The following is a 13,595-nucleotide window of genomic DNA, read 5'->3' on the forward strand; positions in this document are numbered from 1 at the left end:
TTAATTTGGTTTGGAACAAGTTGTGATTCAGTTCCGGGGTACAAAAATGGAGAACCGATCAATTTGATTCGATTCTTGGATCAAGCTTGTATAGAATTGAACCAAATCGAGTGTTGAACCGTTACGCAATAAATAACTATATATGTACATAATAATTATTATGAATTATTTTAGGAATTATGACATAGATTATTGATCTTCTATGAATAAATCAATGATATTTTATGGATTAATTTGGAATTTATTGTATAAAATTTTATGTTTATTTTTTTATTAAAAAATATTATGTTCAATTTATCGAATATTGGCAATCCGTACAATGGAACCAAATCAAAATTTGGGTTGGTTTGATTTCAAAGGAATTTGATTCGGTTCTGATTCTTAATTAGTGGAGCCGACCTATGTCGGTTCGGTTCCATTTTGACCCAAACCGAACCAAGTTGCAGTCTAAACAACAGGCGCCGTTGAAGGCGATTAATATTAATAAGGAGCGACAATCGACGCGAAAGAAGAGGCCACCACATATCGTTTAAATAAGTAAATATAGAGAGCGAGAGAGAGAGAGAGAGCATTGAAGTTTGAAGTGGTTGCAGCAATGGCGATGACAGGAAGGAGAGGGGTTTTTAGAGTTTCTATGTGTGGTCAGGAGATTGAGCAAATGTCCCGAGACGGAAGTCATTACAGCCTTTCGAGTGGAATTCTTCCCTCTCTTGGTGCCAGGAGCAATCGCAGAGTTAAGCTTCGAAAATTCATTATTTCACCTTATGATCGTCGTTACAGGTGATGCTTCTCTCTCTTTCTCTCAATTCTTTTGGGTTCTCTTCTTTATTTATTTATTTATTTTTGTGTGTTTAATTTAGTTCATTTCATTGGTGGGTTTTGCTTTTATATATATATATATGTTTTGGTTGGAAATATTTGTTTTGTCATATTTTTTGAATTATTGGTTCTTTTTCTTTTGCGCTGGATTGAAAGCATAAATATTTTCTGGGTTGATTTCGATATGAGAAAATGATTTTAAAATCAAACCAGAGAATCATTTTCCTTGGAGCTTAATTTGTTGATTATAGCCAATTGGTTGAGCTTTGTGTTTTTATTTTATGGATAAAACATTGCAATTTACATGCATGTTTCTGTTTCAATCATGTAGCTTATTAGATTCGTTCTTCATGCTAGAGAAACAGATATTGAGAAAAAAAAAAATTGAAACCGATTCTTGCAGATCATGGGAGACATTTTTGGTGGTTCTAGTCCTCTATACAGCTTGGGTATCTCCATTCGAATTCGGATTCCTTGAGAAACCAGAGGGAGGTCTACCAATTGCCGATAATGTCGTAAATGGATTCTTCGCTATAGATATCATCCTAACCTTCTTCATTGCCTACCTTGATAGAACTACTTACCTCCTCATTGACAACCCCAAAAAGATTGCTTGGAAGTATGCGAGCACTTGGTTAGCTTTTGATGTCATATCCACAATTCCCTCAGAAGCTGCTCGGAATATATTGCCTCCAAGTCTCCGGACTTACGGATTCTTCAACATGCTTCGTCTTTGGCGTCTCCGAAGAGTCAGTGCCCTGTTTGCAAGGTACAAGCTGCACGGAACATTGTTTATTTAGAAGATAATTTTTTTTTTGGGTAAATTACCATTACTAAATTCCCAAAACATCAAGTGCAATATCCCATGTTTTTCAAGTGATGATCTTACAGGTTTAAAGTGACAATCTTATTGGTTTATATAGTGATGATCTCACTAAAAGTAGTGAACCTGCGAGATCGTCACTTGAAAAAATTGTGATCTCACATTTCATGTTTTGGGAATTAATATGAATAATGAGCTGGAATCTGAATTTCATCGAGAGTTGATCACGTTGTGGGAAATTTCTCTTTTTTTGTTGTTGTATGTATATCTCTTATTCCTTCTTTAACAGATTGGAGAAAGATCGGAACTTCAACTACTTTTGGATTCGATGCGCTAAGCTTATCTGTGTGAGTTTCTAAAATAAGTAGTCAATTGTTTTCTAGTTAGGAACATGGCTTCTCTTGGCCATGAGCTTTCTGATTAAGTTTGTTTGGTCTTATAGGTCACTCTATTTGCGGTTCACTGTGCCGGATGTTTCTACTACTTTCTTGCTGCACGTTATCATGACCCTCACAAGACGTGGATTGGTGCTTCTATGGAAAACTTCCATGAGCAAAGCTTGTGGATTCGGTATGTGACGACAATGTACTGGTCTATCACTACCCTTACTACCGTTGGATATGGTGATTTGCATCCTCAGAATACAAGGGAGATGATCTTCGACACTTTTTACATGCTCTTTAACCTTGGATTGACAGCATATCTTATTGGAAATATGACAAATTTGGTCGTCCATGGGACCAGTCGAACTAGAAAATTCGTAAGTAATTCTTCCTTTTAGATAAATGCACCAAATTGGGTATTCATATGTGCTTCAGCATGAGTTGTAATTTTCTTGTTTTTGATAAAGTGGCTATTGGTTTTTAATTCTATTTTGGCTTTCCTTGTTTCTTCTTTTGTGTGTGTGTTGAACTTCAGAGAGATACCATTCAAGCAGCCTCGAGTTTTGCACAAAGAAACCAACTGTCACCCCGCCTACAAGATCAAATGCTTGCACACTTGTGTTTGAAGTTCAGAACAGACTCAGAGGGACTTCAACAACAAGAGACTCTTGATTGCCTCCCTAAAGCCATTCGATCAAGTATTTCACATTTTCTCTTCTACTCTCTTGTAGATAAGACGTACTTGTTTCGTGGGGTATCAAATGACTTGCTTTTCCAGCTGGTATGTCACTACAAACATCCCTTAATAATAAATTTTTGTCACTTAGATGCTTTTTCTTCTCTTGATGTCTTGTATTCAATACATTTTATAGGTATCAGAGATGAAAGCAGAGTATTTCCCTCCAAAAGAAGATGTGATTCTGCAAAATGAAGCACCCACTGACTTTTACATATTGGTTACGGGTGCTGTGGTAAACACCGAGCTTCCTTTTTTGGGTTTTCTAGTTTTATTTATTTATTGGATATTGAATTTAAAGGGCTTCTGATGTTTTACGTCTTGATTGCAGGATCTACTAGTGCTCAAGAATGGAACAGAACAGGCAAGTCTGATTATCTAAATGATAAAATCTTTTGGATTAACTTTTATAATGGATAACCAATGTAGGACTGCTTCAGAATTGGAAATAGAAAATTTCAAATTACAATAATAAATTAAATGCTGCTTAGATGGAATGTTGGATGATAACAGGTTGTCGGAGAGGCAAAAATGGGGGATCTTATCGGCGAGATTGGAGTACTTTGTTATAGGCCACAGTTGTTCACTGTCCGCACCAAGAGATTGAGTCAGCTTCTACGGTTGAATCGTACTTCATTCTTGAACATTGTTCAGGCCAATGTTGGAGATGGGACCATAATTATGAACAATCTTTTACAGGTTATTTTACATGAATTATTTTTGAGTAATACAACATTTTTATACTCCCAACTAATAGATGAATTCTGTCAATTAAACAATTTCATTGGATGGCACAGCATTTGAAAGAGTTGAAGGACCCAGTGATGGAAGGTGTTTTGATAGAGACGGAGAACATGCTGGCTCGCGGAAGAATGGATCTTCCTCTCAGTCTATGCTTTGCAACTCTTAGAGGAGATGATCTTCTGTTGCAACAGTTACTAAGACGGGGTTTGGATTCCAATGAATCGGACAACACTGGCCGCACAGCTCTGGTACATAAAATTTCCATTCTTTCGATTTTCCGTAGTTATGTATTTTGTATTTCATTTCTATGAAAGTTGTTGTAATTCAGTAAATCTGTTTACTTCATAACCAGCATATAGCAGCATCCAAAGGAAACGAAAATTGCGTTCTTCTTCTACTAGATTATGCAGCAAATCCTAATAGCAGAGGTATGTTTCTCGCTCATAAATTCAATACAGATTCTAAGTCTTTTTTTATTAGTAAAATTTTTCTTGTTTGTGTCTTTTATTCATGTTTTAGATTTACTTTATGAAAGAGAGATTCTATTACCACACCAACTTTTGCTAACATCACCCCAATTCATATGTGAATCACTAAAGAATTAGCAGACATCTTGGGATGGCATTAGCAAAGTTGGTGTGACAATAGAAGTTCTCTTTAAGAAATTCATATCGTTTTAATCAGATTTGGGATTTCTTATATTATCCTTATTTCTTGCTTCTTCTTTTCTTTTGGGGTCCTTTTGTGTCACTCATTTATGCTAATTCTATATTTCTTCCATGCCTTCATGTTGTTTGTTCTTGTTATATGGTTCCCTTCATGAAATGGTATTACTAACTTTAGTATGTTTGATTATTCTTTTTTTGTTTTAAGTGAGAGCCATGTTCTTCAGGCTAGTTGACTTACGGATGCCCAATATTTTAATATAGAACCCAAGGTTTGCTGTTTATTTATGAAGCTTTCAATGCACCCCTTTCTACTATTTGTCCACAAAGGATTTTTCAGGTCTGCTACATTCCATTTCTGAAGTGACCCTACTGCGGAAGTCCTCTCTTCTATTATTTCTTGTATTAGTTATTTTCTATATGATATGTCATCCCTTATGAGTTGTCAATTATTAAAAGAGGCTTAATAAGTCAACCAAATTTTCTTGCCTCAAGTTGCTTTCAGTGTTGAAGTGATAATCCAATTTGAAGAATAAAAAAGAACAAAAAAAAGAAAGAGCACCACACTGGGTAACATGGCTCTAGAACCAAAACCGACCTTATCTTTTTCTTCGTTTTTTTAGTATTATAATCATGCTATTTATTTGGCTGCAATATAATTGTATTTGTTTAATTCATTTATAAGAATATTATATAACACAGCAATATTTTTATAAGGTCACCCATTCTGACATCGATCCACGCCACTCTAATATTCAAGTCATGGATCTTTCATTCTTATTTAAACTTGTCCCTCTTTGTCAACTATGACCCCTTCCTCTCAAGTTTAGAGTCTCTTTAAGTGTACTAGAATCAACATTATCCATATTTTTTAATCGTCACTTTGTCTATATTATTTTAAAGCAAATCACAATCTTGTGATCTAATGCGTCATCCTCTGTTATTGGATCTTGTTCACACTCACCTCTCCTTATAATTTTTATATGATTAATTGCTTCTTTTTTTTTCCTTCATAGTGACCAATGTAAAACTTAATCTCAACAGAAGCATTTACTACTTGATCTAAAGTTTTTAACAAGTTAAAAAAAATATTATTTTGCAGAATGATTGTAGATTTTTTAAATGCTTCTAGTAATTAATTCTCTTCTAAACGTATACAGATACAGAAGGAAATGTTCCCCTATGGGAAGCAATAGTTGGGGGGCATGAAACAGTGATCAAACTGTTGATGGACAATGGTGCAGACCTGTTATCTGGTGATGTTGGTCAATTTGCTTGCACTGCTGCAGAGCAAAATAATCTAGACTTGCTCAAGGACATCGTACATTTTGGAGGGGATGTCACACTACCCAAGAACGATGGAACTACTGCACTTCATGTTGCAGTTTGTGAAGGGAACATTGAAATAGTTAAGTTTCTGTTGGACCAAGGGGCCAACATCGATAAATTCGACAGCCATGGCTGGACCCCTAGGAATCTAGCAGATCAACAGGCGCACGAGGAGATAAAAGCACTCTTCCAAGCCATGCATGAGCCCAATGACCGAACCACCATTACAATTCCTGAGTCGACTGGGGTGCGGTTCATTGGGAAGTACAAGAGTGAGCCTGCAATGCGCCCACTACCCCAAGCAGTGGCACCTCCCACTGGTGAGGGGCTGTGGGGAAATAATCATAGAAGGCGTAAGACTAGTAGTTTTCACAACTCACTCTTTGGGATAATGTCAGTTGTCAATGCAGGCGGTGATAGGGACACACTTTCATCCATGGGCGCGATGAATGCGCGGAGCGGTAGTTACCCTGCTAGAGTGACTATTAGTTGCAGTGGCCCAAAGCAGAGCGAAGTCGTTGGGAAGTTGGTTCTCCTACCAGAATCCCTTGAAGAACTACTTGCTCTTGGTGCTAAAAAATTCGGGTTTGAAGCAAATAAAGTTCTAACGAAAGACAGAGCTGAAATCGATGATATAGCATTTATTAGAGATGGTGATCATCTTATTCTTGTTATGGATGATGATGGGTTGGAAAAGAAAAACAACCAAAATGAGGATGTAAGAGATGCTTGAATGGTGTTTCTTATTTCTTGTTTCAATGGCACCTTTGTGGTAACCACATATGATTGCCGGACTGGGATGGACTGGAAGAAGGTGGTAGTGGGTTTTATTTTTATTTTTCCCACGGTGTATTATTGGTTTTGGGGGTTTCTTCTTGTTGGAGAGGCTTGGGTTTTTTGTGAAGGGGGATATAAAATGTGTAATGATAAAGAAATTTCTGTTTTATAAAATGAAAATTGTGTTATTCAACATTTGAACCACTTTAAACCTTTTTTCTCAAGTCATTGCAAGTAACAATCCTTAATGGCCGTTTTGAACTGATCGAGGATGACGACTTGAGGATAGAGAAGCTATGGACGTCCTAGAGAGAGACACTACCAAAATTCTTGGGAAGAACTAAGGGCGATACGACCATCTTCGACTAAGTGACGAGGATAACAAAATTTGCCGTTTTTCTAAATTTTTGTGAATTTCTCAAGATATTCTTTCTTTTGGTGGTGCAATTGCCATGGCACGACGTCCTCTTCAGGGCTTTCTTGGAAAGACCTTTTCAAGGGAGACAATTTAGCAATTAGAATCCATGTCCAAGGAAGGACACAATTTAGCAAGAGGATTGGAGGTTGCCTTGTGCATACAACCCATGAGAATCGAAAATGACTTCCTGGCACTGGATATGGAAGGAGAATCCAAGGGCAATGAATAGAATCAATCGAATATGGGCATGGGTGTATTGGAGGAAATTGACACCATATCAAATTCCCAATCAACCAAGGATGATTTTATTGCAGATATAGTTAGCAATGTTCCAAAATCAGCCAAGAAAAATAAGAAGGCTAACATGGTGGAAATTTTGAATCATTCCACGAGATCAAGAACAAACCTCATAGAGGGGAGTTCTCAAAATTTTGAGCAAAGTTAGTAATAATGTGGAATGAGAGGGGCATCAATTTTAGAAAGAAGATAACTGCAATTCAAAATTTTATGTGAGAAGAAAAAGTTAAGTTAATGGGTTTTTGCGAAACTAAATTATATAAGGAGGATGCTAGCAAATTTCATAAAAGTTTGTGCATGGTAGAGTTTCTTAGTGATTATGATTCCCATTTGTATGAGAGGTGTTAACTGTCTAAAAGTTCATATTTTCCCATTATTTTCTAAGGCACTTAACATATTTTCTAACTCATATATTTGGTTTTGATCATTGTGCGGCTAGAATCTGATTGATGGTGCTGATGGATTCTACCTCACAGATCCAAAGTCGTTCCTGTCACCTCCCTCCTCGTGTAGGTGTGGTACTTGCTAAAATCACTCCAACGCTCAAGTTAGAGAAGTAGAAAAATAGTCTAAGAAATTGGTTATACCTCCAATCCGCCCAAAAAAATATCTATTCTTCTGTGCTATTTATGGATCCTTACTACGAATCAGGGTTTCCCCCCCTCATGGGTAGTGAACCTAAAGAAATCCTTGATTTTGTGGATCCACAAATGGAATGAGGATTTTTTGGATTGGTTATACTATACTAGGGAGATCTCTGGGCTTGATATGTGCATATCAGGATTACGGGTAGTCTTTGACTAGGTCTGCTTTGCTTGGCAAACCAGGCCTCATTTAGTGTTGTGCTGCCCTTCTAGTTAGGCTAGGGAGATTTTTGTTTTGACCTGTCCAACTGTTGGGTGGCGCTTATATGCTGATCTGCGCATGGTATCACTTAATCGGCTTGGACATGTTTACTACTTAGATAATTGCGTGGTTATTTCCCTCTACAATTACCCCCTCTTGAGGAGACGCGAAGTCTCTCTGTCTTCTTGAGACACGTAACCTTTTTCTCATTGACTGCCTTGATTCTTTATAATTACATCTGTCCTTAATGAATTGATGCATTTAATGCAACGTCGTTTCAAATCATCTCTGATGACTAAGATGAATTAATCTTCATCTGTGTCCGTCCACATGCCCCACTATCATCTGTACTACCCTAAACTACGAAGTTTAGGTTGGACTTAGGCTATCCTTTCAGGCCTATATACTTCTTTACTTATTTTTATAAATAGGAGACTTACTGCTCATTTTCCTTCTTACTGAGCTATTGTTCTTTGTGATTTCGTCTCTTTACATTCTGTGAAAAATTCTTCCTTTCTTTCTTTCTGCTTCACTGCTATTCTTACTTATCTTAGACAGAGGTAACCTTCTATCACTTTCTTTTCTTTTCTGCAAACTTATTTTCTCAATGACTGTTAACATAACCCAACTTTGGAGGGGTCTCTATATCCCTACCTCTGTGTCTCTTCGGGTCTGTGATGATCCCAATAACCCTGGTGAATGCTGTCAGGGGGAGATTATGGTCTACGCCGGTCAAATTAAAACTTGCCTTAGTTTCCCTTCCTTAGGGAAGTGCTGAGTAAGATAAATTAGGCCCCAAGACAAATGTCTGACAACTTCTACCATTTGGTGGAGATTGTGGAGAAGATGGGCATTACCCCTAATGACTTCTTCTTCAAATACAATCTGAAAGCTATCCTCCAACGCTTGGGGTACTACTTGCTATCCTCCAAGAGTGCAGTAGTGGCACTGACTCTTTTCCCCAGTGCTAATAAAGGGTGGTACAAGGACCCGCTATTTATTTCTAGGAACTGGAAGTTCACCTTTGGCGTTCCTCATAAGGGATTTAGAGTCCCTCAGACCTTCCAAGGTAAGACTATCTTTAGGTTTTTGACTGTGTCTCATTCTTCTATTCTGTCTGCAACTTAATCTACTTCTAATTTTTTGCTTTATTTTTTTTCACAGATTCTTTTGCCTTTTCCGCTGTTGAGGCTAGAAAAGTGCAGCACAGAGCATCCAAAGATAGGAGATTAGTGGTAGTGGACCTCCAAACTAGAGATGTTGAAGTGGTGGCAGTAAAAGATTTCCCTATTGTTTTGCCTCGGCTACCTGCACGACGAGTCTCCTTTGATCAGGCCAAGCAAATCTCAGAAGATCTCCCTTATCCCCTTACCTCTATTTTCCCTCAGCCACCTACAGGACGGGCCTTATCTGGTCAAGCTTCCTTTGATCAGGCCAAACAGATCCTGGAAGATCTTGATTCTTCTTTGGCTTCTGTTTCCGGTCTTCCTTCACCTCCAATACTCTCAGGGTCTTTCAACGCCATGAACATTGACCTCTTGGAGTTCCTTTTCTCCTGTTCTTCTACTATCAGGATTGCTTCTCCCACTAACCCAGCTAAAAAGAAGAAAAAAAAGAGTCTGGCCTCTCGAGGCTCTACCCTCACTAAAGAAACAGGCCCGCTAGCCTTAGTGCATGGGAGCAAGTCGGTCCTGCTTCTACTGCTACTAGTGTTGTTGCTGTTGTAGCTGTTACTATCCCTACTAGGCTTCTTAAGGAAATTCAGATTCAAGTAGGGCAGAGTTTGGACGCCATTAGGGAACACAACCCTTTCCCTGATCTCCAACTGCGTAAGAGTCCCAAGCTGATCATGAAAAGTTTGAGGAGTTATTCTCCTCTAGAAGAATCTGACCAAAAGGGTCCCAGTCACCGCAGAACTCCTCTGGAGGAAGCTACATTCTATTGGGGGGTCGCAAGGTCTTCCTTTAGGATGAGAACGAGAATAATATCTTTTGGTCCCATTTTCACGTTCACAATACGAGTTGCGGGATGAACCTTGTCGTTGCTGCCTTTTTGCTTTCCCAATCCATTTCTCCCAAGGATTGGGATGTTGTGGACTGGGCCAATGTTGACCTGAACTTTGGTTGGTTTGTCAACAGTTTTTATCAGGTAATTTTCTACTTTTCTTACTTTATTTTTTTACTTTTCAGGTTTTACTTAACTATTTTATTTTTCTCGTAGGCCAACGTCCATAGAACCTTGGCTCTCCTAAAATGGCGTAAGGCTGAGGACCAAACGATTGTTCTGACTTGGGAGCATGAGGAAAATATTACTCTGCTTCAGGCTGAGCTGGCCTCTTCTAACCAATTTTCCCAAGAGGTTAAAAAGGAAATGGAGGCTAACTTGGACTAATTTTCCAAGGCAAACTTAGCCTTGGAGGCCACCAATAAGAAGCTAACAGATCTCTAGGGTGTTCTTCAATTGAAACTAGCCAATTACAAAAAGAGAGTACAGAGGAGAAACGTAGAGTTAGCGGATCTCCAAGAGAATGTACGGTAGAAAGAACTTGAGCTAGGCTCCCTTAGGGCTGGTATTAAGACGGCTAGGATAGCTCAGTCCAAAGAAGATGAGGTTGAAACCAAGAGACTACTAGAGCAATTGCAAGCCCAATATTTTTGATTGGCAAAAGAAGTCTCTTTAAAGGAATACCATGAAGGCTTTGAGGTTGCTTGGCTTCAGTACGAGAAGGAGGAGGATGAAGAGGACAAAGAGGATGAAGGTCCTATTGATTCTCCTATCAAGGAGATTCCCAACTGGTCTAGGTGTTTTTCACTCGGTTGGCCCTTATTGTTATATGTCCTTATTGGTAAATCTAAGAAATATTAGTCTCTCCAAAACAAAACAAAAAAAAAAAATTTGGAGAAGAAATCTGTCGGTGGCGGAATGAGTATTTTGTTAGTTCCACCACCAAATTGCTCATCGGCAGATGTCGGTGGCACCGACAAATTCTGACGGTTCGACCGACAGAACGCGACTCATCGTTTTAAAACCCTTTTCCCTATTTTCTCTTTGCGTCCTTTCATTTCTTTCACTATTCCATTGCCTTGTCTCTCCCTCTTCCTTTGTCTCCCTCTGCCTTCCCTCTCTCTCTCTCTCTTGTTGCTTACCACCATGCTGTTTATCTTTGCTCTCCTGAATCTGATCTCCGTTGGGATCATCATTGATCTCATGGCGCGCCATCGCCAAGTGAGGCCACCACCGACCCAAAGAAATGTTAGAAGCAAGCGTGCTTCTACATCCTCTGCTCAGCCATCCTCCTCCTCGGCCTCCTTTGCTGAGGCCGAAGACCCTGATGACGAGGACGTTGATCTGCCCCCTCCACAGGGCTCTTGTCATCCTCCTACGTCAGTTGTTGACATTGATGATGATCAGCGCCAATATATAGAGCGCTTGCAGTCCCTTCGCGACCGCCCCATTGTTTGTGAATGCCGCGTGGACATCGCAGTGGTGCACCCATTTGGAATTCCTGATCTACTTCATCAGATGGGCTGGGAGGCACTTCTGGACCTTAGAGGCGATGTTTTCCTTCGCGAGTTCGTCGCTTTTATGCCAGCATTGTGGATTCTCGTGACTTCCCTCCTTCTCTGGACGTGGTGGCATTCAGCACGCCCAATCAGATCAGCACTCATGTTACTGTTGCCACCATTGCCTCCATCTTGGGTATCACGTGCACTCATGTTAGCCATCCTGATCCTATTTTCGACCTAGGGACTCGCCGGAACGCATATATGGATGTACTCTGTGGGCGTTGGGACATCCAGTGGGTCAATGACAGTGCAATTCGTGGCACGGATCTCCTATCGCGGTATAGACTTCTTAACAAACTGTTTACCTCGAATCTCTATCCGCGTGCCGGGAACAAGATCGACATGGCAATGCACATGGCCGATACTCTGTACTGTGTTGCTACCAGTTAACCCATGTGTCATGCCACCTATCTCCTACATACGATTGTCGGTTTTGCACGGTCAGGACGTTCGTCCGGTAACCTCCCATATGGCCACCTCATTTCCCAATTGGCTGTTTTCTGTGGTCTTTCGGCGGACACCAATCCAGTGCTTCATGAAGACCTTTTCACAGCTGCCACTCTCTCCAAGATGCAGATTGTCCTTTCCGATGCACCTCCTCCACCTCGCCCTGCCCGTTGGGCGGCCACTCCACCTCCTCCGGGCACACCCATTCCACCTTCGGCTCCCCCCTCCGATCTTGAGTCTCGGTTAGCTGCTTTGGAAGCCGGCCAGCTCCACTTGGTCCAAGGGCAAACTCGTTTGGAGTCGCGCCTCAAGAAGATGAACTGGTATCTCAAGACTCTTATTCGGACTTGTGTACCTGGGGCACGCCACCTCTGATGACAGCTCTAGCAGTGCTTAGTTTTTTTTTAGTTATATTCTCCTGCTGTTTTGTTGTTCGGTTGTATTGGGTCAGTTTGTTTATAACATGTCATGTATTTATCTATTTTCTGTACCTGCTCCTGTTTATAATGAATATGTGTTTTTGATTATGCATTCTCCCTTTTGGTATATTCACTATTGTGCTTCTCTGTAACTGTTCCCCTGCTATATCTTTTGTTGTTTGGTTTCCTTGACTGTTGGCGTTGGGGTGTTTCACCCTTTGTCAGCAACTGACAAAAAGGGGGAGAAGGCATCCCACCTGTGAACACATGTTTTAATGCAGGAATGTATGAATAATGCAAGGAATGAATAATGCAAGGAGTAAGGGGGAGATATCTGCTTGTCTTACATTCTCTCTGAAAATGTATGTGTAATCTTTTAAAGAGTCCTTCTGCTTAGTATTGATATATATTGTGTAAAATCTTGTTGGACTCTTCATGTAAGTGATTACCTTTACAAAAGGTTCATAGTTGGCATTCTAGGATTGGTTTTGTCTTGTAATTGACAAAAGGGGAGATTGTTAGTACCATGTTTTGTCAATTCCAAGGTTAGTCGTGTGATGTCATGTTGTAACTACTGGAAAACATTATTCGTATGCATTGCTCAACGACAAATCTATAATATATCAAAACCAATCAAGGACAAGGGACATCTTCACACATGAAGCATCATAACAGATCTATCTCAAGGGAATCAGAAGCTGTCGGCAGGAGTGAAGGATCCACCGCCAGCCACCGACTGAACAATATGGGATATCATCTATCGGTGGCAGAAGGACAATCTTGTCGGTCCCACCGATAGAATAGTCATCGGTTCCACCGATGAACAACTTGTCGGTTCTACCGCTATCCACCAACAGATCAAGATGCGAAATATTCTATCGGTGGCAGAAGCTACATCTTGTCGGTCCCACCGACATAATAGTCATCAGTTCCACCGATGAACAACTTGTCGGTTCCACCGCCATCGACTGCCAGAATTAATTGGTGAACCATCATTCGATGGCAGAAACATAGTTCTGTCGGTATCACCGCTATTATGCTCATCGGTCCCACCGATGACTCTTGGAGGTTCCACCGACAGAGCTGTCGAAAATGTTCAACGGTAAGATTTTCGACCGTTATGTTTGGTCGGTGCCACCGACAGGAAGCCGTTAAGAGCTGTTCCTATAAAAGAAAAGCTCTAGGCTTCATTTTTGTTGATCAACATCTTCTAAATTCAGCCCAAGCAAATAAGCACACTTCAAAAGGCTTAACGAAGTAAGAAGAATCGTGAGGTGAAGTCGAAACCATGCATATCAAGCTATCTCATCTGAGTTGATCAAACTT

The 13,595-nt window shown here is 40.0% G+C and overlaps 1 protein-coding gene across 1 annotated transcript; it reads left to right on the top strand.

Moving 5' to 3' along the window:
* The first annotated feature begins 482 nt into the window (after nucleotides 1-482).
* LOC147388942 (potassium channel AKT1-like) lies at nucleotides 483-13,577 on the top strand. Its single transcript, XM_086418438.1, has 11 exons — nucleotides 483-780; nucleotides 1,223-1,588; nucleotides 1,932-1,989; nucleotides 2,085-2,402; nucleotides 2,561-2,806; nucleotides 2,898-2,996; nucleotides 3,093-3,125; nucleotides 3,275-3,460; nucleotides 3,559-3,753; nucleotides 3,858-3,933; nucleotides 5,331-13,577. Exons 1-11 carry the CDS (start codon nucleotides 596-598, stop codon nucleotides 6,230-6,232), a joined length of 2,664 nt encoding a protein of 887 aa, XP_086274564.1. The 5' UTR covers nucleotides 483-595; the 3' UTR covers nucleotides 6,233-13,577.
* The last annotated feature ends 18 nt before the right edge of the window (nucleotides 13,578-13,595 follow it).

Source organism: Akebia trifoliata, chromosome 12, assembly GCF_017979445.1.
Source record: "Akebia trifoliata isolate Shusen 1 chromosome 12, ASM1797944v1, whole genome shotgun sequence".
NCBI classification, from domain to species: Eukaryota; Viridiplantae; Streptophyta; class Magnoliopsida; order Ranunculales; family Lardizabalaceae; genus Akebia; species Akebia trifoliata.